This window comes from Phyllobates terribilis, unplaced genomic scaffold, assembly GCF_046119375.1.
Source record: "Phyllobates terribilis strain yellow unplaced genomic scaffold, ASM4611937v1 Scaffold_7__3_contigs__length_470593459, whole genome shotgun sequence".
In the NCBI taxonomy this organism is placed as follows: domain Eukaryota; kingdom Metazoa; phylum Chordata; class Amphibia; order Anura; family Dendrobatidae; genus Phyllobates; species Phyllobates terribilis.
This window is the reverse complement of record NW_027362767.1, coordinates 50,877,751-50,902,536: the sequence shown is the minus strand read 5'-3', so window position 1 is coordinate 50,902,536 and position 24,786 is coordinate 50,877,751. Positions and strand designations below refer to the sequence as shown.

At 45.4% G+C, this 24,786-nt stretch overlaps 1 protein-coding gene across 2 annotated transcripts in view; it reads left to right on the top strand.

Annotated features, from left to right (window-relative positions):
- The first annotated feature begins 1,232 nt into the window (after positions 1–1,232).
- LOC141153591 (cholesterol 24-hydroxylase-like) overlaps positions 1,233–24,786 on the top strand; it is a 40,265-nt gene continuing 16,711 nt past the window's right edge. For both annotated transcript variants that reach the window (XM_073638543.1, XM_073638542.1), the window contains exons 1-9: positions 1,233–1,454; positions 1,619–1,696; positions 2,541–2,622; positions 11,541–11,611; positions 12,374–12,460; positions 14,079–14,217; positions 18,164–18,262; positions 19,801–19,957; positions 21,327–21,389. In XM_073638543.1, the coding sequence (XP_073494644.1) occupies positions 1,330–1,454; positions 1,619–1,696; positions 2,541–2,622; positions 11,541–11,611; positions 12,374–12,460; positions 14,079–14,217; positions 18,164–18,262; positions 19,801–19,957; positions 21,327–21,389 (901 nt within the window). In that variant the 5' untranslated portion in view covers positions 1,233–1,329. The remainder of the gene's footprint in view (positions 1,455–1,618; positions 1,697–2,540; positions 2,623–11,540; positions 11,612–12,373; positions 12,461–14,078; positions 14,218–18,163; positions 18,263–19,800; positions 19,958–21,326; positions 21,390–24,786) is intronic.

The following is a 24,786-nucleotide window of genomic DNA, read 5'->3' as shown; positions in this document are numbered from 1 at the left end:
CTTCAGGGAGTTTCCTCTCTATCTGTTCTTGCTCCTGGGATGACAATATACTGTATTCTGTGTAGTTTGTGTCAAGTACAAAACCCTGGTTGTGTCCAGTTCATTGAATTACGTTATAATAGAAAGATACGGCACAGGGAATTTTTTTGATTTGGACCTCAGTGAATGTGTCTGAAATAGAGAAATTAGGTTGCAGGAGTGCAACTTTAAAAGAGCTGTCCAGTTTAGAAAACAATTTTCATGCACACTACTAGGGAATTCCGAGTTAATAGAGAGCGATCCTCTTCTCAGGATCCTCATCTCCAGAGTGCAAATTGGTACAAAGAGCACCTCTCTGGAGGACCTGTCTTGTTCTGCCTTACTAAGTAAACCACTTGATATGAATGGACAATGTGTAATTCCTAATTTCCCTATAGTAGAGCTATTAGGAAATTGATCAAATCAAAAATTATTTCAACCATATGTTAAACTTTTTTTGGTCGCCGTACTTCCCTCATAAAATGCAATAGAAACAAAATGTCAGATGTACCGCAAAATAGTATCAACAAAAACAGCAGCTCTCAATGCGAAAAACAAGCCCTCATAAAAAAAAGTTTTGGGTTTCAGAAAATAAAGACAAAAATATAAATTACCTTATGTTTGCCATCGCTGTAATCATACTAACATGAAATGGTGGAAAAAAATAAAATTCCGCCAAAAGGATTTTGGGTGTTTTATTTTTATTGTCTCTATTGTGCAAAAAAAATGTCAGGTCATTTTTTGCACAACGGAGACAATAAAAATAAAACCCTAAAAATTCCACCACACATGAAATTACAACTCATCCTGCAAAAAAAGCCCTCATACAGCTACGTAGATGAAAAATAAAAAAGTTATGGTTCTTGGAAGAAGAGGAGATAAAAATGAAAGTGCAAAAAGAAAATTTGCCTGGTCCTAAAAGGTTGATTCTCATCATAAAAAATTGCATTACAATTCTGTAGCATAAGAAAAAATCCTCCCACTCTCCTGGATGAGAATGGGACCAATTTTTTTATACGCTAGTGAGAGTGAACCCTAAGAATCTTAATACTAAATACAGACTGTAGAACAGACCCAAGGCAGCAGGCGTCTATCTGTAAATAATATGTAAAGAATGAAGAAAGACAAAAACAACTGAATCTTAATGTGTTTTGAGATGGTGACTGTGCGACATCTCCATATCGCACTGAAGCAAAACCAGCCCCGTCCTCAGTGTGTCTAGATATGAAGTCTCAATGAAGACACACTGAGCCGTCCGTAGAGCTGTAACATAGCCGTATAGTACATCTAGATATCTGTCGTGCTTCAGCCATGAGTATGTGGATTTGGATTACGTGGAGTTTTCTTTTTCTGCTGGTCTGTTTTATCTTATACAGTGGATATATCTACTACATACATATGAAGTATGACCACATTCCCGGACCACCCAGAGACAGGTAGGCAACGTATTTAATGCTACATGATATTGAATCCATTCTCAGACTGGTGGGAAATAAAGAAAGAGTTTTTTTACTTGTGGCTGGTATACAATGCATATTACTTGTGCCATTCTCTTGTACACTTATGCAACATTTTAGAGAAATTCCTTTTTCATTTCTAGCTTTTTCTTTGGGCATTTGCCCTCCATATTGAGGGTTCTTGAAAATAATGGGCTGGTACATGATCTCTTCTTGGAATGGTAAGTTGCTTTTTTGAATCTACATATTACACCTTTCCAAAGTCTATTATTTTTGTTGGTTGTGGCTATGTGGCTGGCACTGTTAACTTTGGCATTGTTGACACTGTCATGCAGGTATGGGGCTGTTACTGATTACGGAGCGTTAAGGCTGTTGCTTATATAGACACCCTGTGGTTGGCTCTAATATCTGAGCTCTGTGGTTGGCACTAGTATAAAGGCTGGGCATAATATGGGGTCACAATGGATGGTGTGGATCTAAAGGCGCTGTGATAGGTTCTGATGCCAATTTTCTAAGGATTATGCTTATATAGACACATTGCCTGGCTCGAATACGGTATGTGGGCACTGAACCTGCCACTGATATGAGGACACTGGGGCTTTGGTTCCTAAGGAGGTAGCATGGCTGGCAGTGATATGGGGGAACAGTGACTTGTGATTATATGATGTCGCTGTGCCTGGTGTGGGCATTGTGGCTAGTTCTGCTATTGAAGATGTGAGAATGATAATGGCTGATGCTTTTGTAGTTACTCTGTGGCTAGTTCTGATTAGTGGGCACTGTGGATGGTTCTGGTCTAAGGGCACTCTGGCTGGTGATAGTTTGGGGGTCCTATGGTTGGTGATGTTGAAGATCTGAGGGTGGCGCTGATATGGGGGCACTGAGGCTGGCAATGATATGGGTGTGCCTAGCTATTGTGTGAGTCTGTCCATGACTATGGACCCTCTTGGGTCACTGTCATATTCCATTATTATGTATCCTCCTCAAATTGTGGATTGGCACAGACAAGGAACCCTGAGGAGAACTAACATAAATGTAAACCTTTATTAAAAAAATCTGTGCTTTCAGGGTTCAAAAATATGGTCCTGTGATACGTATGAACACTTTCCACAATGTGAAGATTCTTCTTTGTAATCCAGAAGGAATAAAGGTATGAAATTATGTGGAGTTATATGTTCATCTAACATGTGAAGCCATAACCTTCTAAGAGTCTTCACATTTTTATTCATAAGGGGGGGGGGGGGGGGGGGGCACTGACAGCCAGGGGCCCCTGTGCGGGACTCTGTAAAGAGTTCACAAAACCCTAATCCTGTAAGACGACAAAAAAAAAAAATTGTAATTTAATCCTTTTATTGATGAAAATTGTGGTGCTGCATTACCTATAACAAAGAAGAAAAACATTTAGATCTTTAGGCAGAGAAAATTCTCGCATACACAAATGTGCTGCCTGTGGCTCACTGTTAGAGGATCTGTCTTCCTCTAGCTCCCTGTTAGAGTCTCTGACTTCCTCTGGCTCACTGTGTAGAGTTTCTGACTTCCTCTGGCTCACTGTGTAGAGTTTCTGACTTCCTCTGGCTCACTGTTAGAGGATCTGACTTCCTCTAGCTTCCTGTTAGAGTCTCTGACTTCCTCTGGCTCACTGTGTAGAGTTTCTGACTTCCTCTGGCTCACTGTTAGAGGATCTGACTTCCTCTAGCTCCCTGTTAGAGTCTCTGACTTCCTCTGGCTCACTGTTAGAGTCTCTGACTTCCTCTGGCTCAATGTGTAGAGTCTCTGACTTCCTCTGGCTCACCGTGTAGAGTTTCTGACTTCCTCTAGCTCACTGTTAGACTTTCTGACTTCCTCTGGCTCACTGTGTAGAGTTTCTGACTTCCTCTGGCTCACTGTGTAGAGTTTCTGACTTCCTCTGGCTCACTGTTAGAGTTTCTGACTTCCTCTGGCTCACTGTGTAGAGTCTCTGACTTCCTCTGGCTCACTGTTAGACTTTCTGACTTCCTCTGGCTCACTGTGTAGAGTTTCTGACTTCCTCTGGCTCACTGTGTAGAGTTTCTGACTTCCTCTGGCTCACTGTGTAGAGTTTCTGACTTCCTCTGGCTCAATGTGTAGAGTCTCTGACTTCCTCTGGCTCACCGTGTAGAGTTTCTGACTTCCTCTAACTCACTGTTAGACTTTCTGACTTCCTCTGGCTCACTGTGTAGAGTTTCTGACTTCCTCTGGCTCACTGTGTAGAGTTTCTGACTTCCTCTGGCTCACTGTGTAGAGTCTCTGACTTCCTCTGGCTCACTGTTAGACTTTCTGACTTCTTCTGGCTCACTGTGTAGAGTTTCTGACTTCCTCTGGCTCACTGTGTAGAGTTTCTGACTTCCTCTGGCTCACTGTTAGAGTTTCTGACTTCCTCTGGCTCACTGTGTAGAGTCTCTGACTTCCTCTGGCTCAATGTGTAGAGTTTCTGACTTCCTCTGGCTCACTGTTGGACTTTCTAACTTCCTCTGGCTCACTGTGTAGAGTTTCTGACTTCCTCTGGCTCACTGTTAGAGTTTCTGACTTCCTCTGGCTCAATGTGTAGAGTCTCTGACTTCCTCTGGCTCACCGTGTAGAGTTTCTGACTTCCTCTGGCTCACTGTTAGACTTTCTGACTTCCTCTGGCTCACTGTGTAGAGTTTCTGACTTCCTCTGGCTCACTGTGTAGAGTTTCTGACTTCCTCTGGCTCACTGTGTAGAGTCTCTGACTTCCTCTGGCTCAATGTGTAGAGTTTCTGACTTCCTCTGGCTCACTGTTGGACTTTCTAACTTCCTCTGGCTCACTGGGTAGAGTTTCTGACTTCCTCTGGCTCACTGTTAGAGTTTCTGACTTCCTCTGGCTCACTGTTAGAGTTTCTGACTTCCTCTGGCTCACTGTGTAGAGTTTCTGACTTCCTCTGGCTCACTGTTAGAGTTTCTGACTTCCTCTGGCCCACTGTGTAGAGTTTCCGACTTCCTCTGGCTCACTGTTAGAGTCTCTGACTTCCTCTGGCTCACTGTGTAGAGTTTCTGACTTCTTCTGGCTCACTGTTAGAGTTTCTGACTTCCTCTGGCTCACTGTTAGAGTTTCTGACTTCCTCTGGCTCAATGTGTAGAGTCTCTGACTTCCTCTGGCTCACCGTGTAGAGTTTCTGACTTCCTCTAGCTCACTGTTAGACTTTCTGACTTCCTCTGGCTCACTGTGTAGAGTTTCTGACTTCCTCTGGCTCACTGTGTAGAGTTTCTGACTTCCTCTGGCTCACTGTTAGAGTTTCTGACTTCCTCTGGCTCACTGTGTAGAGTCTCTGACTTCCTCTGGCTCACTGTTAGACTTTCTGACTTCCTCTGGCTCACTGTGTAGAGTTTCTGATTTCCTCTGGCTCACTGTGTAGAGTTTCTGACTTCCTCTGGCTCACTGTGTAGAGTTTCTGACTTCCTCTGGCTCAATGTGTAGAGTTTCTGACTTCCTCTGGCTCACTGTTGGACTTTCTAACTTCCTCTGTGTAACATACCTGGCGGCGTCCTTGCATGGTGGTCCATCTCCCACTGTGCAAGAGGGCGCACTTGATCTCCTGTCCAGAATGTCTCTCTGGCTTCCCTCCATGCTGTCTGTTTGTGTCTGTCTCTGCTGCTTAAGGGCGGCGCCCGATCACTTCCTGTCTTTTGTACCTGCTGTGGGTCACACCCCTTGTGCGTCCTCAGCCTATTGCTGTCTGACACTTGGTATATAGCTCAGCAGCTCCCTTCTATCCCTGCCTGAGCATATGTGTTTCTTTCAGTGTGTGCTTGCACTCTGAAGTTGCCAGGTCCCGTTCCTGTTTTCCCTGTCCGCCCTTCCTGGAGGCTGTATTTCCAGGCCTGTCTGAACTAAGTCCTGTATGTCTCCTGCCTTGCGGTGTCAGCTCCCGTGTCTGAACTGTGTCCTGTATGTCTCCTGCTTTACGGTATTAGTTCCCGTGTCTGAACTAAGTCCTGTATTTCTCCTGCCTTGCGGTGTCAGCTCCCGTGTCTGAACTGTGTCCTGTATGTCTCCTGCTTTACGGTATTAGTTCCCGTTTCTGAACTAAGTCCTGTTTGTCTCCTGCTTTACGGTATTAGTTCCCGTGTCTGAACTAAGTCCTGTATTTCTCCTGCCTTGCGGTGTCAGCTCCCGTGTCTGAACTGTGTCCTGTATCTTGTCTGTCCTGTCTGAACACGCTCCTTGCCTGTTCGTCCCGCCTCTCTGGGGGCAGTATTCCCAGACCCGCTCCTGTATCCCGCTGCAGTGTCGGTCTCCTCCGTACACTCAGTTCCAGTCTGAACTCTCTCCTATCCTTTACCTGTTTTGTCTATGTCCATTCCCTTCCTTTTCCTGCAGAGTCTGTACTCGTACCTAACTCCTGCTTGTTGTCTCTGTACTCCCGTTTGTGAGTTTTTGGTCCACTCGCTACTTCACTGCAAGTACCCTGTGGGTGTCTGGCTCTGTCTTTCCCTTCCTGTCTGTTCCGTGTGAACAGAGTCCTGTCCTGCCCTGCTTCTGCCCGCTGCTCCTGCAGTCCTGTCCTGCCCTGCTTCTGCCCGCTGCTCCGGCAGTCCTGTCCTGCCCTGCCTGTACCCTATCCTGCCTGTATTGTTCCTGAGTCCCAGTGTGTACTGGGCCCTATCCTGCCTGTATTGTTCCTGAGTCCCAGTGTGTACTGGGCCCTATCCTGCCTGTATTGTTCCTGAGTCCCGGTGTGTACTGGGTTCTATCCCGCCTGTGTTCCTACCTGCTAGTGCCTCCCCGTCTGCACTCTAGCTGTGCTTGCCTTTACCCCCCTGCCTGCATACCCGCCTGCCTGCATACCCGCCTGCCTGCATACCCGCCTGCCTGCATACCAGTCTGTTCCTGTATTTCCCTGTGTGGGTCAACAGCCGTGTCCGGGGTCTGTCCTGGAGTAGCACCTGGTCCCTCTGCTCGGTTCCTCCTTGGTGCACTGGCGTCGTATGCCGTCGTGCGACCCTGGTCGGATCGGGTGAATACTTAGTCACGCCCCTCCAGGCATACACTCTCCGGCACGGTCCAGTGGAATCACTATCAATCACACGCACACGCCGCTTAGCCCGGGCGTGTGCATAACAGCATGCTCAGGCCATGGTTCCCGTTGAGCCCCACGGCCTTCGCTCTCTGAGAAGTTTTTCCAGCAAATACATGCATTAAAATAAATAAATAAATTTTTTTTCCCTTTAGCTGAGTTCCAGGCGAATTACGCACCCGTCCAGATGGATCTATCAGCTCTCGTTCCTGCGGATCCGCCACGTTACTATGGGGATCCAAGACAGTGTCGTGCATTTGTGGAGCAATGCATGCTACACTTTAAGGCCTACCCTCTCTATTTTCCTTCCGATTGGGCTAAAGTGGCCTTTATGATTGACTACCTAGCGGGTGATGCCTTGAAATGGGTCACCCCCCTATGGGAAGCATGGGATCCTGTCATCCTTGACCTGCAGGCCTTCCTGGTGGCCTTTCGTATGGTCTTCGAGGACCCTAACTCTGAAGTCCCTGCTGAAGCTTCACTTCCCAATATCCCGGAGCAGCCCCGACAGGTAATGTGTGTGGGTAGCGCAATAGTCCTCCAGCCCAATGAGACTACTGCCCACCCAGAATCCTCACAGGGTGACTACGCTTTCCGGAATACTTCTCTCAACCTCAAGAGGCAGTCCAGACGTGCTAAACATAGAGGCAAGCCGTCACGCCAGGGTCTGTCCTCCCTGAGACCTCCTGAACCCTTCGGGGTGCTACCTGGTAGCGAAAGGACAGAGACTCTCCTATACTCTGTACCTGATACCTCGCTCGCTTCGTCCAGTGAGTCCAACCTAGTGTACTCCGAAGCAGAGGTTACTCCCGAGTCTCTACACCCCTCCGACCAGGCGGAGGACCTCCAGTTGTGTTCTGACCCCTTCGGGGTGCCACCTGGTGGTGAATGGACAGAGACTTTCCTATATCCTGGATCTGATACCTCACTCGCTTCGTCCAGTGAGTCCAACCTAGTGTACTCCGAAGCAGAGGTTACTCCCGAGTCTCTACACCCCTCCGACCAGGCGGAGGACCTCCAGTTGTGTTCAGAACCCTTCGGGGTGCCACCTGGTGGTGAATGGACAGAGACTTTCCTATATCCTGGACCTGATACCTCGCTCGCTTCGTCCAGTGAGTCCAACCTAGTGTACTCCGAAGCAGAGGTTACTCCCGAGTCTCTACACCCCTCCGACCAGGCGGAGGACCTCCAGTTGTGTTCAGAACCCTCCGGGGTGCCACCTGGTGGTGAACGGACAGAGACTTTCCTATACTCGGTACCCGATACCTCGCCTGCTTCCTCCAGTGAGTCCGACCTAGTGTTCTCCGAAGCAGAAGTTACTCCCGAGTCTCTACTCCCCTCCGACCAGGCGGAGGACCTCCAGTTGTGTTTAGAACCCTTCGGGGTGCCGCCTGGTGGTGAATGGACAGAGACTTTCCTATTTCCTGTACCTGATACCTCGCCTGCTTCCTCCAGTGAGTCCGACCTAGTGTTCTCCGAAGCAGAAGTTACTCCCGAGTCTCTACACCCCTCCGACCAGGCGGAGGACCTCCAGTTGTGTTTAGAACCCTTCGGGGTGCCACCTGGTGGTGAATGGACAGAGACTTTCCTATTTCCTGTACCTGATACCTCGCCGGCTTCCTCCAGTGAGTCCGACCTAGTGTACTCTGAAGCAGATGTTTTCTCTGAGCCTCTGTACTCTTCTGACCCGGCGGAGGACCTCCAGTTGTTTCCTGAATCCTCCGGGGTACCACCAGATAACAAAGAGACAGTGACTTTTCCTCATTATGTACCTGATAACCCGTCTATTTCTTCCTGTGAGCCTGACAAGATGTACCTCGAAGCAGAGATTACCCTCAAGTCTCTGTTCCCCTCCAACCCAGTGAACGACTGGTCCTCGAATTCCCTGCGGAAGATTCTGGCAGGCCTGAAGAAGAGGGGGCGTAAGGGGGGAGGTACTGTAACATACCTGGCGGCGTCCTTGCATGGTGGTCCATCTCCCACTGTGCAAGAGGGCGCACTTGATCTCCTGTCCAGAATGTCTCTCTGGCTTCCCTCCATGCTGTCTGTTTGTGTCTGTCTCTGCTGCTTAAGGGCGGCGCCCGATCACTTCCTGTCTTTTGTACCTGCTGTGGGTCACACCCCTTGTGCGTCCTCAGCCTATTGCTGTCTGACACTTGGTATATAGCTCAGCAGCTCCCTTCTATCCCTGCCTGAGCATATGTGTTTCTTTCAGTGTGTGCTTGCACTCTGAAGTTGCCAGGTCCCGTTCCTGTTTTCCCTGTCCGCCCTTCCTGGAGGCTGTATTTCCAGGCCTGTCTGAACTAAGTCCTGTATGTCTCCTGCCTTGCGGTGTCAGCTCCCGTGTCTGAACTGTGTCCTGTATGTCTCCTGCTTTACGGTATTAGTTCCCGTGTCTGAACTAAGTCCTGTATTTCTCCTGCCTTGCGGTGTCAGCTCCCGTGTCTGAACTGTGTCCTGTATGTCTCCTGCTTTACGGTATTAGTTCCCGTTTCTGAACTAAGTCCTGTTTGTCTCCTGCTTTACGGTATTAGTTCCCGTGTCTGAACTAAGTCCTGTATTTCTCCTGCCTTGCGGTGTCAGCTCCCGTGTCTGAACTGTGTCCTGTATCTTGTCTGTCCTGTCTGAACACGCTCCTTGCCTGTTCGTCCCGCCTCTCTGGGGGCAGTATTCCCAGACCCGCTCCTGTATCCCGCTGCAGTGTCGGTCTCCTCCGTACACTCAGTTCCAGTCTGAACTCTCTCCTATCCTTTACCTGTTTTGTCTATGTCCATTCCCTTCCTTTTCCTGCAGAGTCTGTACTCGTACCTAACTCCTGCTTGTTGTCTCTGTACTCCCGTTTGTGAGTTTTTGGTCCACTCGCTACTTCACTGCAAGTACCCTGTGGGTGTCTGGCTCTGTCTTTCCCTTCCTGTCTGTTCCGTGTGAACAGAGTCCTGTCCTGCCCTGCTTCTGCCCGCTGCTCCTGCAGTCCTGTCCTGCCCTGCTTCTGCCCGCTGCTCCGGCAGTCCTGTCCTGCCCTGCCTGTACCCTATCCTGCCTGTATTGTTCCTGAGTCCCAGTGTGTACTGGGCCCTATCCTGCCTGTATTGTTCCTGAGTCCCAGTGTGTACTGGGCCCTATCCTGCCTGTATTGTTCCTGAGTCCCGGTGTGTACTGGGTTCTATCCCGCCTGTGTTCCTACCTGCTAGTGCCTCCCCGTCTGCACTCTAGCTGTGCTTGCCTTTACCCCCCTGCCTGCATACCCGCCTGCCTGCATACCCGCCTGCCTGCATACCCGCCTGCCTGCATACCAGTCTGTTCCTGTATTTCCCTGTGTGGGTCAACAGCCGTGTCCGGGGTCTGTCCTGGAGTAGCACCTGGTCCCTCTGCTCGGTTCCTCCTTGGTGCACTGGCGTCGTATGCCGTCGTGCGACCCTGGTCGGATCGGGTGAATACTTAGTCACGCCCCTCCAGGCATACACTCTCCGGCACGGTCCAGTGGAATCACTATCAATCACACGCACACGCCGCTTAGCCCGGGCGTGTGCATAACACTCTGGCTCACTGTGTAGAGTTTCTGACTTCCTCTGGCTCACTGTTAGAGTTTCTGACTTCCTCTGGCTCACTGTTAGAGTTTCTGACTTCCTCTGGCTCACTGTGTAGAGTTTCTGACTTCCTCTGGCTCACTGTTAGAGTTTCTGACTTCCTCTGGCCCACTGTGTAGAGTTTCCGACTTCCTCTGGCTCACTGTTAGAGTCTCTGACTTCCTCTGGCTCACTGTGTAGAGTTTCTGATTTCCTCTGGCTCACTGTGTAGAGTTTCTGACTTCCTCTGGCTCACTGTGTAGAGTCTCTGACTTCCTCTGGCTCAATGTGTAGAGTTTCTGACTTCCTCTGGCTCACTGTTGGACTTTCTAACTTCCTCTGGCTCACTGTGTAGAGTTTCTGACTTCCTCTGGCTCACTGTTAGAGTTTCTGACTTCCTCTGGCTCACTGTTAGAGTTTCTGACTTCCTCTGGCTCACTGTGTAGAGTTTCTGACTTCCTCTGGCTCACTGTTAGAGTTTCTGACTTCCTCTGGCCCACTGTGTAGAGTTTCCGACTTCCTCTGGCTCACTGTTAGAGTCTCTGACTTCCTCTGGCTCACTGTGTAGAGTTTCTGACTTCTTCTGGCTCACTGTTAGAGTTTCTGACTTCCTCTGGCTCACTGTTAGAGTTTCTGACTTCCTCTGGCTCACTGTTAGAGTCTCTGACTTCCTCTGGCTCACTGTGTAGAGTTTCTGACTTCCTCTGGCTCACTGTTAGAGTTTCTCACTTCCTCTGGCTCACTGTTAGAGTCTCTGACTTCCTCTGGCTCACTGTGTAGAGTTTCTGACTTCCTCTGGCTCACTGTTAGAGTTTCTGACTTCCTCACTACAGATCCTGAATTTGAGTTCCAAACTCAGCTACAAAAAAAAGGCAAATAATGAATTACATTTCTAAAGGCATCCACTGGACAAGCTCACAATTGGATTTAATCAATAATTATTTTTGTACATTGGCCCTTTAGATTAAGAAGAACAGAAGACTTATAATTCATACATGAAAAAAGCGAGGTGGCACACCGATGTAATAAAATCTTCTTTTATTCCATTTCCATTAAAAATGCAGGCAAGCGGCGCCTTTTGCGGACGACGGCCGTTTCGCATGTCTATCACGCTTCTACGGGTCCAGGATATGAAGCGTGATAGACACGCGAAACGGCCGTCGTCCGCAAAAGGCGCCGCTTGCCTGCATTTTTAATGGAAATGGAATAAAAGAAGTTTTTATTACATCGGTGTGCCACCTCGCTTTTTTCATGTATGAATTGTGACTTACTTTGTTTCTGGAGGGAGTTGCACCCGATGGTAAGATTGATTGCTCCAGCTGATGAGGTCGAGCTTCTGGAGTCTCTGCACAAGGACTGAGTCGCTGCAGTGCTGGTTGCCTGTGCATTTGTAGAAGACTTATAATGATGATGGAAGGAGACACCTAAATTCTTCTATTTCATTACAGGAGATCCTCATGTCACCAAAATATAAAAAGGATGCAGAATATAGACATGCTCATAGCTTGTTCGGGGAAAGGTAGGAGGCTGTATCCTGTTTTATTTTATGTTTCATCATGCCATAACATTACAAATCTAGGCATATTATTAGATAAAAGAGTTAGAAGCTCCCTGTTAGACCATCCTAGCAGAAGTTGGATGGGATTGAGGTCAAGACTCTGTGCAGCTGGTCATGTTCTTCTACAACAAACTCTCTCAACCATGTGTTTATGAACCTTGCTGCATGGCCATGGATATCCTTGCCATGAAGCTCCAGACGGGAGCACAGTTTTTGTGCTGATGGAGGTCTGAACTCTGCAGTTATGAGGTCAGCAGAGCGGTGGTGACTTTTCTGCCCTCTGCCCCTCAGTACTTGATGATCGCGCTCTGTAACGTTACATTGTCTCCACTTCATGGCTGAATTGCTGCGGTTTCTTCCACTTCTCAATAATATCACTCTGAGGCGATGGGGGAATTTTTAGAAGAAATGTCATGAACAGACATGTTACACCAGTGGCTCCTATTACTGGACCGCGCTGCCATTAACAGTGAGCTCTGCACCACCGGCCGTTCTGTAGTAAAGGCAGATGGCATGGCGGAGGGCCGGATGTTACACACTGTGGGCAATGGGGCTGGATGATATCCTGAATTCAATGAATAAGATGTGCGTCCGAACACTTTTCTTCATACGGCGTACTCCTTTCTAATTGCTCCCACTGTTCAATGGTACTCCAGTGGTCTTTGTTTACTTGGTCGAAGTGACAACGAATTATAAATAATAATTCATTTATTTTCTTTTCAGGTTTATGGGTAATGGTCTTGTGACAGATGAAGACAACGATCACTGGAGTAGGCAAAGGAAGGTGATGGATCCTGCTTTCAAGAAAGAGTAAGTCAAGACATACACCAGATTCTCCAGAGCAGAGGTGCACAACCTTATTTGTTCAAAGTGCTAAATTTTGAAATTGCACCAGTCCCAAGAGCTGCATAAAATTTGAAGGGGTACTCTGATCCGAAATATATATATATATATAGTACTATATATGATATAATCTAATAAGCGGGGGTTCCATTTCTGGAACTTACACTGTTGTAGACAAAGAGGGTCCAATGAAAAGGAGTCAAGATGACCATAAAATGAGACTTCTCCATAGTTTTTGCGAGTTCCTGAACACATAAGAGTCGGAGATAGCTTGGGGCAAACAGAATGGCGTCGCGGCCCGAATGTAGACCCTGGGTGTCAAGTTGTGCACACTGCTCTAGCGGAAGCAAAATAGTTTGTACCCCCTATTTCCTACTTATGTACATTTGTATTCATTTTAGAGGGAGTTTGACTATTTATTTTAAATTACTACATATTAAAGAGAATCTGTCAGTAGGATTAACCACCCTAAGCCGTCTATATGAGCATGTAGGGCATAGAAAGTTAAATAAAATCATACCTTGATATCTTCGATCTGATATCTTATTCCAGGAGTAATCCACTTTTTTCTTATATGTAAACGAGCTGTTAAGATCTATGGGCAGGACATAGATCTCCCTGAGAATCGGCCTCCAGAGCTTATTTTAAATGTAAGGGGGAGTTACCAGTGTGAGACATGTAATGACTGACACATTGCTCTCATAATCACACACAGCTCTGCAGTGAGATCAGTAGAGCTAACATGGTACAGCAGAGCTAACACGGTCAAGGAAAACAAAAAAGCCAGTTGCATATTTAAATTAAGGGTGAGACCCTGCACTTAATAGGTGCCACGGATCACCTGAAGAAGCCAACTCCAAAAAAATGCATGTAAGAGAGAGGAGGAAACTGAGTTTCTGAGGTATAAAATGCAAAAAACGTTATTAAACACTATAGTCACCAATAGTAATTATGATGCAGTTTTCTTAATAATATAACAGAACCTAGAAGTCACTAGTGTGACATGACCAAGAGGGGTAAACCATACCGTTGTGGTGATGAGGACTCAGGTTGACAGGTAAGAGATGGACAACAGTCTTATTGGTGACTTTGGGACTTTGGGGGTGTTCTCCTGCCACATTAGCACCTGCTGTTTACAGTGGATCTTATGGATCTTTCTAGGTGGTTTTGATCACTCTGGGTTGACACAACGTTTATCTGTCTTGTTATACAGCTTTTTTTAATAGTGTTTAATAAAGTTTTTTGTATTTTATACCTCAGAAACTCCGTTTCCTTCTGTCTCTTTAGAGCTAACATGGTACAGCAGAGCTAACACAGTACAGCAGAGCTAACGCGGTACAGCAAAGCTAACACAGTACAGCAAAGCTAGCACAGTACAGCAGAGCTAACACAGTACAACAGAGCTAGCACAGTACAGGAGAGCTAGCACAGTACAGCAGAAGTGAACTTTGTCTCATTACAAACATTTGCTGCAGCAGTTGTCCTCTCATGGTGCTGTCCACTCTCATTACAAACACAACAAGCATATTTGTAGTTTGGGCCCACAAGGAGTATATACTTCTTTCTGCTTTTCCCGATGTTCCAGCTACCTTATAGAATTAATGGAAACTTTTAATGAAAAAGTAGAAGAGATGGAGGAGAAGCTATCAGAAAACGCTGATGGAGAAAGTCAGATTGTAATGCACGAAATGTTGAGAAGAGTCACACTGGATGTAATTGCCAAGGTAAAAATAAAAATGTCATGTCCACTCTTCCTTTGTCCAAACCAAATATGTATCACTAAAGGGCAGGGGCGGACACAGACTGTAGTGGGCCCCTGTGCAAGAAATTTTTGGGGCCCCCCCCCTGCCCTTCATAAGGCAACAAAGTTATGTAAACATAACCCCCCCATGTGCAGCTCTCATCCCCCCGTGCATCTCTCATCCCCCCCGTGCATCTCTCATCCCCCCCGTGCATCTCTCATCCATCCCATGTCCAGCTCTCATCCCATGGGCAGCTCACCCCCCCCGTGCATCTCTCATCCCCCCCGTGCAGCTCTCATCCCCCCCCGTGCAGCTCTCATCCCCCCCATGTGCAGCTCTCATCCCCCCGTGCATCTCTCATCCCCCCATGTGCATCTCTCATCCCCCCCATGTGCATCTCTCATCCCCCCCCATGTGCACCTCTCATCCCCCCATGTGCATCTCTCATCCCCCCATGTGCATCTCTCATCCCCCCATGTGCATCTCTCATCCCCCCATGTGCATCTCTTACCCCCCCATGTGCATCTCTCATCCCCCCATGTGCATCTCTCATCCCCCCCATGTGCATCTCTCATCCCCCCCATGTGCATCTCTCATCCCCCCCATGTGCATCTCTCATCCCCCCATGTGCATCTCTCATCCCCCCCATGTGCATCTCTCACCCCCCCATGTGCATCTCTCATCCCCCCCCAATGTACATCTCTCATCCCCCCCCCCATGTGCATCTCTCACCCCCCCCCCATGTGCATCTCTCACCCCCCCCCCATGTGCATCTCTGATTCCCCCCACTCCTGGTTAATTAATTGTATTTAAAAAAAATAAAACTTGTTATACTTACCCCCATGCGATCCCTGCAGAATCCTGGCGCTCGTCCACGTCGCTGCCACCACGTTCTCCTGACGTTCGGCCATGTGACGGCGCCACATGCATAGCCAGCAGCTTTTGTTTTGGCCAAAAGATTTTTAAAGCCGCCACCACGATAAGGTAGACTCTTCTGGCCGGGCCCTACTCTAACCTATTAAAATTTTCTTAAAATATCCAATACTCTTTTTAGATATATGTTTATTTAGTTTTCTTTAAGGGAATGTGTCATATACATTTTTTTTTAAAATGACCAATAATACCACATACAGGGAATACCGCCACACCATGACCAGACCACATATTACCACAACATAGTGACCGAATAATACCACACAGAAGGGAGAAAAACTGCCACACCATGACCAGACCACATATTACCACCACATTACTAATATTACCACCACATTACTAATATTACCATAAGTGTCATTATACACGGGAGCTCTATACATGGTATGTATAATGTAAGTGTCCAGGTAATCTAGTGATCACCAGTGACATTATACACAGGAGCTCTGTATATAATGTCAGTGTACAGGTAATACAGTGATCACCAGTGACATTATACATAGGAGCTCTGTATATAGTGTACAGGTAATACAGTGATCACCAGTCTCATTATACACAGGAGCTCTGTATATAGTGTCAGTGTACAGGTAATACAGTGATCACCAGTGACATTATACACAGGAGCTCTGTATATAGTGTACAGGTAATACAGTGATCACCAGTGACATTATACACAGGAGCTCTGTATATAGTCTACAGGTAATACAGGGATCACCAGTGACATTATACACAGGAGCCCGGTACATAGTATATAGTGTAAGTGTACATGTAATACACTGACTCACTGGTGACATGTCTAGGTGAAGTCCTTCAGCTACGCTTTTCTCCTTCATCCAGCACAGACCGCCATCACGTCTTCCAGCCAGGACTCGTCTCTGCATAAAATAACACAGTTATCTAGAGCACATTCCCCAACTTCTACATTACGCAGCTGAATACAGACGTGCATCCACCATCAATATATGGTTAGTTATTATGCAACCTACCATTCCAAATATAAATTGTAATCCACCACGGTGCCCCCATTAACTGTAAATAGGCACTCAATATATAATTTAATTAGAACCTCTACTCTTTCCGCCAATTTGTTACCAGTTACACTCCTGCATCCGCAACGCCCCCTACTCTATGCTTCCTGCTCCCCGCATTCATTATTTACATGCACCCCCTGCCCCAATTCATTATATCGTGTCCGTGCTCTCCCCACCCCATCATCATTTATCATTTACTCTCCCCCACCCCACATTCATTATGTGCAGCTCATTATCCCCCTACTCCCAATTCCCCCATGTGCAGCTCATTTTCTCCCAATTCCCCCATGTGCAGCTCTCATCCCCCCCATGTGCAGCTCTCAAACCCCTCCATGTGCAGCTCTCAAACCCCCCCATGTGCAGCTCTCAAACCCCCCCCATGTGCACATCTCTCACCACCCCCACATGTGCACATCTCTCATCCCCCTCCCCCACATGTGCACATCTCTCATCCCCCTCCCCCACATGTGCACCTCTCTCATCCCCCTCCCCCACATGTGCACCTCTCTCATCCCCCTCCACCACATGTGCACCTCTCTCATCCCCCTCCCCCACATGTGCATCTCTCATCCCCCCCACATGTGCATCTCTCACCCCCCCCCCACATGTGCATCTCTCATCCCCCCCCCAACATGTGCATCTCTTATCTCCCCCCCCCCCACATGTGCATCTCTCCCCCCCCACATGTGCATCTCTCATCCCCCCCCACATGTGCATCTCTCATCCCCCCCCACATGTGCTTCTCCCATCTCTCCACTCCTAGTTAATTGTATTTTAAAAAAAATAAAACTTGTTATACTTACCCCCATGCAATCCCTGCAGAATCCTGGCGCTCGTCCAAATCGCTGACACCAGGTTCTCCTGACTTCCGGCCATGTGACGGTGCCGTCACATGACCGGAAGTCAGGGGAATCATGAAGGCGCAGCCACGGCAGCGCAGCACAGAGATGTCCCGGACCCGGCGCTTAGCATGGGGCCGGGGGCCCCATGAGGCGAGAGATGCACAAGAGGGGGGCCCCCAACGGGGCTCCGAGGGGGCCCCTACCGGCCGGGCCCCATACTGGAGTCAGGGCAGTCATGCCCTGATGGCGGCCCTGCTGGAGGCTGGAGGGGCCCCCTCTCCCTCGGGGCCCCCGTTCAATTAACCGGCTGCACGGGCGGTAGTTCCGCCCCTGCTAAAGGGTATAGAAAGCCTCCTTTCAAATACCCCATTAGATAATTCTAAGTTTAGGTCCCTCATTTGTAACTTCCAGCAGTTGCCCAGAGGACGGAGCAGTGACAAAGAGCTGAATGACATGGTAAATGCATGTAGTATCTGATCAGCCATTTATTTCTGTGTACACTACGCAATGCTCCATATACCCTGTGGTGGCGCTGTAGGGAAATTGAACACTTACTGCTGAGTTCCCTAAAGATTATTGCTGATTGCCGGAGATTAAAGTAGAAAGATTATCTGTGATCAACTTATTTTTAAGGGAACTTTTCTTAAGATAAAAAAAAATGATTGTGCAGATTAAAGAACTTTTTTTTAACCTCTTGGTGACATTTGCATGGCGTATTCATTGTGTCGAAAACGAAAAAAAAAATGTCTGTGTCTCCAAAGCGTTAACCTGCTTTACATTTGTGCACACCTGTAAAGGTGAAACTGGAACGTTTGCATAATTTGTCCTCCGACCATGGCCTCAACCTTGCGTGCAATTGTTTATGTAGATTCTGTGTCCTTGTATGCAGATACAACATATAGATGAGCTGTTAAAACGGCAGCTGAACTCTTGTGCGTACACGGGCAGTCAATTAAATAGCCATATAGATCTGTTCGGTGACTCCAGGATGGGACGTATGATCTCAAAGTTCATGGAAACTACTGTAGTCAATGATAATACTCACATAAAAGAAGACATACTCCGACATATGTAAAATAACAGGCTATAGTAGTCATTGTGGGCCCTGTCTGTCTATTTCAGGCTGCTTTTGGTTTGGAGCTGGGGTGTCACACACTGATTCCACAAGCCATTTCAGTTGTTACAAAAGGCCTGAATGAAGCTCTTAACCCGCTTGCAAAGGTTTGTGTTAAAGCACGTTATTAGAAAATGTCTTATGTGGAAAACAAGTTTTTATGTTGAATATATATATTTTTAGAATGTTTGCTGTTTTTTTTCTATGTTAATCGCTATATTTTAATACAAATCAAAAAATTACTGTTTTCAGTCTACTAACACTAAAATTAGACTTATACTCCCTGGTCTGTAGAGATCACTTATTCACAGTAATGTCATTATCATTATGGGCAGGATTACAATGATAGGAAACGCCTACTGTATATACAGTACATAACACAGGATCCGCCATTCACTATAGGTGATGTCACAGCTCACCTCCTCCTGTACAATGACTGATAACACCTCTATATACAGTAGATAATACAGGATCCACCATTCACAATAGATGATATCACAGCTCACCTCCTCCTGTACAATGACTGATAACACCTCTATATACAGTAGATAATACAGGAATCACCATTCACAATAGGTGATATCACAGCTCACCTCCTCCTGTACAATGACTGATAACACCTCTATATGCAGTAGATAATACAGGATCCACCATTCACAATAGGTGATGTCACAGCTCACCTCCTCCTGTACAATGACTGATAGCACCTCTATATACAGTAGATAACACAGGATCCAACATTCACAATAGGTGATATCACAGCTCACCTCCTCCTGTACAATGACTGATAACACCTCTATATACAGTAGATAATACAGGAATCACCATTCACAATAGGTGATATCACAGCTCACCTCCTCCTGTACAATGACTGATAACACCTCTATATGCAGTAGATAATACAGGATCCACCATTCACAATAGGTGATGTCACAGCTCACCTCCTCCTGTACAATGACGGATAGCACCTCTATATACAGTAGATAACACAGGATCCACCATTCACAATAGGTGATGTCACAGCTCACCTCCTCCTCCTGTACAATGACTGATAACACCTCTATATACAGTAGATAACACAGGATCCACCATTCACAATAGGTGATGTCACAGCTCACCTCCTCCTGTACAATGACTGATAACACCTCTATATACAGTAGATAATACAGGATCCACCATTCACAATAGATGATATCACAGCTCACCTCCTCCTGTACAATGATTGATAACACCTCTATATACAGTAGATAACACAGGATCCACCATTCACAATATTTGTTGTTACAGTTCACCTCCTCCTCCTGTACAATGTCTGATAACATCTCTATATATAGTAGATAATACAGGATCCACCAATCATAATAGGTGAAATCACACCTCACCTCCTCTCTCTCCTGTACAATAACTAATAGCACCCCTATATACAGTAGATAGCATGGGATCCACAATTCACAATAGGTGATGTCACAGCTCACCTCCTCCTCCTGTACAGTGACTGATAACACCTCTGTATACAGTAGATAATACAGGATCTACCATTCACAATATGTGATATCACAGCTCACCTCCTTCCCCTCCTGTACAATGACAGTGGTATAAGAACATTTATGCTTTTTTAACTAATGCCACTTTTCTGTATATAAAGTATATTCCATGGAAGCAGGCCTTTATCAGAGAGGTCCAGAGAAACACCAAACTTCTGCGGGAGACTGGCAGAGAATGTATCAAAAGGCGACAGAAAGCAAAAGAGCGAGGACATCAGCTGCCAAATGATGTACTGACACAAATACTCAATATGGCAGGTACGGAGGTTATCTGTAACATGTATGACTGCTATACTATATAGAAAAAAAAACAGTGACTATGGCCTGAATGTCCCATGTCGCAGAGAAAAATTAAAAATCCATAAAGATATCTCCAGAGAGGGGACAAATCACCCTCACATTGAACATATGGGATTAATTATAACTGGGGAAGTGAGAAACTAATTATAACTGGGTAAGTGAGAGAGCTAAAACTTAAACCTCCATTGAAGTAGGGACCTCCTGCAGTGACTAGGTATTGACAACAGAAGATTGGCTCTGAGAACCAGCCACCAAGACTGGGATTCGTTTATTCAGAGGCGGAGAAGTACACTTCCAAGGCAAGAGCTTCCTTTATTCAAAGCACTAATTGCAGACCTTTTGGAGCCAGTGGTCAGTGATGAATATTGGAATTTGCATCAATCCGATATTTATGGGAGATATATTTTTGGCGTCATAGTGAACGGATGAACATAATGCATTCACTCACATCACTGTAAGGCCATTCTAACCACTCCAACTTAATATTAGCCCGATGGATGATTCTATCCATGCCATGTTTCATCTCTATAGAAAGGTAAACTTGCGACATAAAACATGATGACAATATCTGCCGCCTGGGACCTCCAGGGGCAAAGATATCCTGAAAGTTAGGGATCTCATAAATTTCTAACAGACCTAGCACATCCCACAACCAGCCCCCATTTCCGCTCACGAAGGATAGGTATGAGGGTGTAACCTTGTGCTAATAAAAATTGGAGTTTGGGTTTCTTTCATTGTTCATTTCTGGAAGACACGATTCTCTATGAGAGTGTTCCATTTTCCTAATTGGAGCGCTTCCCTCCATGAAGATAAGAGTCATTCCGGCAACATTACGTTTTGGATTTCTCTTTCGTTATTCCTTTTTACACCATGTAATTATATATACCGTATTGTTTTGTTCCCATTTTCTAAAGTCTTTGTATATTTTTTTATAATCACTGCCTTCCTTTCCGGATTAAATATATAAAATTTAATAGCTCTGTTCCTCTTGCTCTGTAAACTGCACCCCTTAAGCCATACAGTATCTGTAACGTGTGTCCAATTGGTCGGTATAAACGATTGGTGGTGGCAGCTAGTAGTTCCTTTAGTTATTGTGGAGTTGGCAGTGACCGTACAGAGGTATATATATATATATATATATATATATACATATATTCCATGAGTTGGATTCGGAGGTGTATATACCATATGCACACTGTGAGTGCCCCAATAACAACCCTAGTAGTGGAAGCAGCCGAGGCCTCGTCCGTCACTCGTCAACTATTTACTGTATTGGAACTGTCATTATATTTTATATAGGTTAAACCTTTTCATTTTTTTCCTGCAGATTTGGAGAAAGACTGTGATCTTGAGAATTTAGTGGATAATTTTGTCACACTTATTATTGGAGGTTTGTATATGGTTTGTATCATATTTCACATTGGTTGTAGGGAATCAACTAACCACTGGGGTATCATAGGGAGGGCCAAAGAGGCAGTTGCACTGCGCCCTCCCAGCGCTGCCTACACAGCTGAGATTGAGCAAATAATGAATGAAGACAGAACATGATTCAGTATTGTCTTCCTTCATTATTAAGAGCTGCCTTTGCGATTTTAGACAAATGTTACATATAATCCCTAACATACATTAGAGCTAGGGTTTGGAATAAGGCTAAGGTTAGGATTAAGGATAGAGTTATGGATAGATCTAAGGCTGCAATTAGGGTTAACGTTATGGATAGAGCCAGGGTTAGAAAGAAGGAGAAAAGATATATGTAGACCATAGTGATCACTAAGGTCTACATATATCATTTGAGAAAAAAAGGAAAGGATGATCCAGTGTATCATGCTAGTTTCTTAAAATAAAACATAGCTTTTATTGTGCCCATTAAAACATTGCTCCTCACCAAAGGTCCACATGGTGCACTACAAGGATCAGGACCTACGCGTTTCGACATTTAAGTCTTAATCATGGTCTCTCTGACCCAAGTGCTGACCGACATATAAACATAGTCAGTGAGAGACATTAATTTGCCACCTGATCATCAGCACATGAGGTCACCGTGATGGGCGTGTATGCATCCAAAATAAAACCATTATTATAAAACATATCACAAACATTACACATACCAAATACAAATATAAAAACATAAAATATGATAGTAACTTTTACTTGTATGTTCGCACTAAAAAAGGCTTGGAGACAGTGTCATACCCAGTGTAGGTGATTTCCTAGCCACCAATCTGATATAATTACTGAGTATATTGCTGAGACAAGAATCCTGATGTAACATTGGAATATATTTTTTAATAATATTCACTATTTTCATGTATTGGGGACTGTATGGGTTTTTTTGAGAATGTTATGTTTGGGCTAAAATTTCTCTTGTTACTTGTCTTATTGTTTCTAAGAAGATCCTTGTGTTTCTTTACGATCTGACACTTCCCTTAAGCACCTTTTCTATGAAAGTAATCAGTATTTTTACCCCTTGAAATCACGTCCAGTGGTTCTAGACCAATTCCAAGATCTCATTGAAAAGGATTTAGTATCTTTGAAAAAAAGAAGTCTCAGGTACCAGAAATAAATGTGATAATTTAACAAAGAAAGATAGATATGTCCTTAAAAAATTATCAAATAATATGGATCTTGTAGTTCGCCAAGCGGACAAGGGGGGCACAATAGTGATCTTGGATGCTGGATTGTATAAAAAATTAAACTTAATAGACCTGAACAATGATGATATCTATTTAAAATTGACATGGGACCCCACACAGGATTTCAATATAGAACTATTAAAATTATTACAGGAGGGTCAGAATATGGGGGCAATAGATGAGAAACTAGCAGAGCATTTGTATGTAAATCATCTGGTAATTTCCATATACCATTCATTCCCCAAAATTCACAAACACGTGTTCCCACCACCACTAAGACCCATAGTGGCTGGTATAGGATCGCTGGGAGAAAGACTAAGTGGATGGGTAGAATTTTATTTAAAACCTCTAGTACAAGAGATACCCAGCTACATCAGGGATTTAAAATTTGTAACTAGTATATTTGATAATTTCATCTGGCAGGATAATTTTAACTGGCTTTCTAGTGATGTAGTAGCGCTCTATCCTTCTATTCCGCATGGTGTAGCATTGTCAAGTCTGAACTAACATCTAGACAGGTATAGTACCTACAGTGTGGAAATTAAGGATTTCATCCTAATGTCAGTCAAATTTTTTTTAGACCATGACTATTTTAGCTTTGATGGTCTTTATTACTTACAAAAGAAGGGAGTCAGTATGGGCAGCAAAGTCTCCCCTTCCTTATCCAATATCGTCATGTCTAGATGGGAGGAGCTTTACATCTATAATGATACTAACATATACAGTTCTAAAATTATATGGTATGGTCGATTTATTGACGATCTGCTCTTGGTGTGGAGGGGGAGACAGGAGGAGGCGTTGGACTTTATGAAAATTCTAAATTTCAACGATTTTAATCTCAAATTTACTTGGTGTTTTGACAATTATTCTATTAATTTTTTAGATCTTAAATTAATTGGAAATAAATACACCCATTCAGTGAATATAGCTCCTTTTAGAAAGAGTATGGCCAACAATACCATTTTACAAGCCGAATCGTGTCATCCCACACATATCAAACGGAATATTCCCTATGGGGAACTAATCAGGACTAGAGGTAATTACACAGATAGGATTACTTTTGAAAGGGAAGCAAATAAAGTCTGTGGGAAACTGCAAGCCAGAGGGTATCCAGATTGGAGACTTAGGGCCCCGTCACACTAAGCGATGCAGCAGCGATCCCGACAACGATACGACCTGTCAGGGATCGTTGCTGCATCGCTAATACATCGCTGGTGAGCTGTCAAACAGGCAGGCTCACCAGCGATCAGGGGAGCAGCGATATCGTGGAAAGAATCGTTCCACGATGTCCTGCTCCCGTTACCAGCCTGCTGCAAGCAGGAGCAGGCTGGTAACTATGGTAAACATCGGGTTACTAAGTGCGCGTGTGCCCCTAGTAACCCGCTGTTTACCATGGATACCACTCTGCTACGGTGCGCGGGAGCCTCCGCGCACCGTAGCAGAGTGGTATCCATGGTAAATAGCGGGTTACTAAGTGCGCGCGTGCCCCTAGTAACCCGATGTTTACCATAGTTACCAGCCAGATCGTTGGTCCCGCTGGTCACACACAGCGATGTGTGCTGACCAGCGGGAGGCCAACGACCAAAAAATGGTCCAGGACACTTTGCAACGATCAGCGACCTCACAGCAGGGGCCTGATCGTTGCAAAGTGTCACACACAGCGACATCGCTGGTGAGTCACCAAAACCGTGACTCAGCAGCGATCTCGCTAGCGATATCGCTATGTGAGACGGGGGCTTAAGAAAGGCTTATCAATCAGCAGCAAATTTGGATCGGAAGGATCTTCTTAGAAACAATAAGAGAAGTAACAAGAGACATTTTAGCCCAAACATAACATTCTCCACAACATACTGTCCCCAATACATGGAAATAGTGAATATTATTAAAAAATGTATTCCAATGTTACATCAGGATTCTTATCTCAGCAATATACTCAGTAATGATATCAGATTTGTGGCTAGGAAATCACCTACACTGGGTATGACACTGTCTCCAAGCCTTTTTCAAAGCGAACAAACCAGTCATTATAAATCGAGTATGTGGCTTGAATTAAATGTTTTTTTCAAATGTGGTGCTAATTGTTGCAAAGTATGTCCACATGTAATAAAAAAAGATAATTTTACATCTATACGTAATGAACAAACATACAAAATA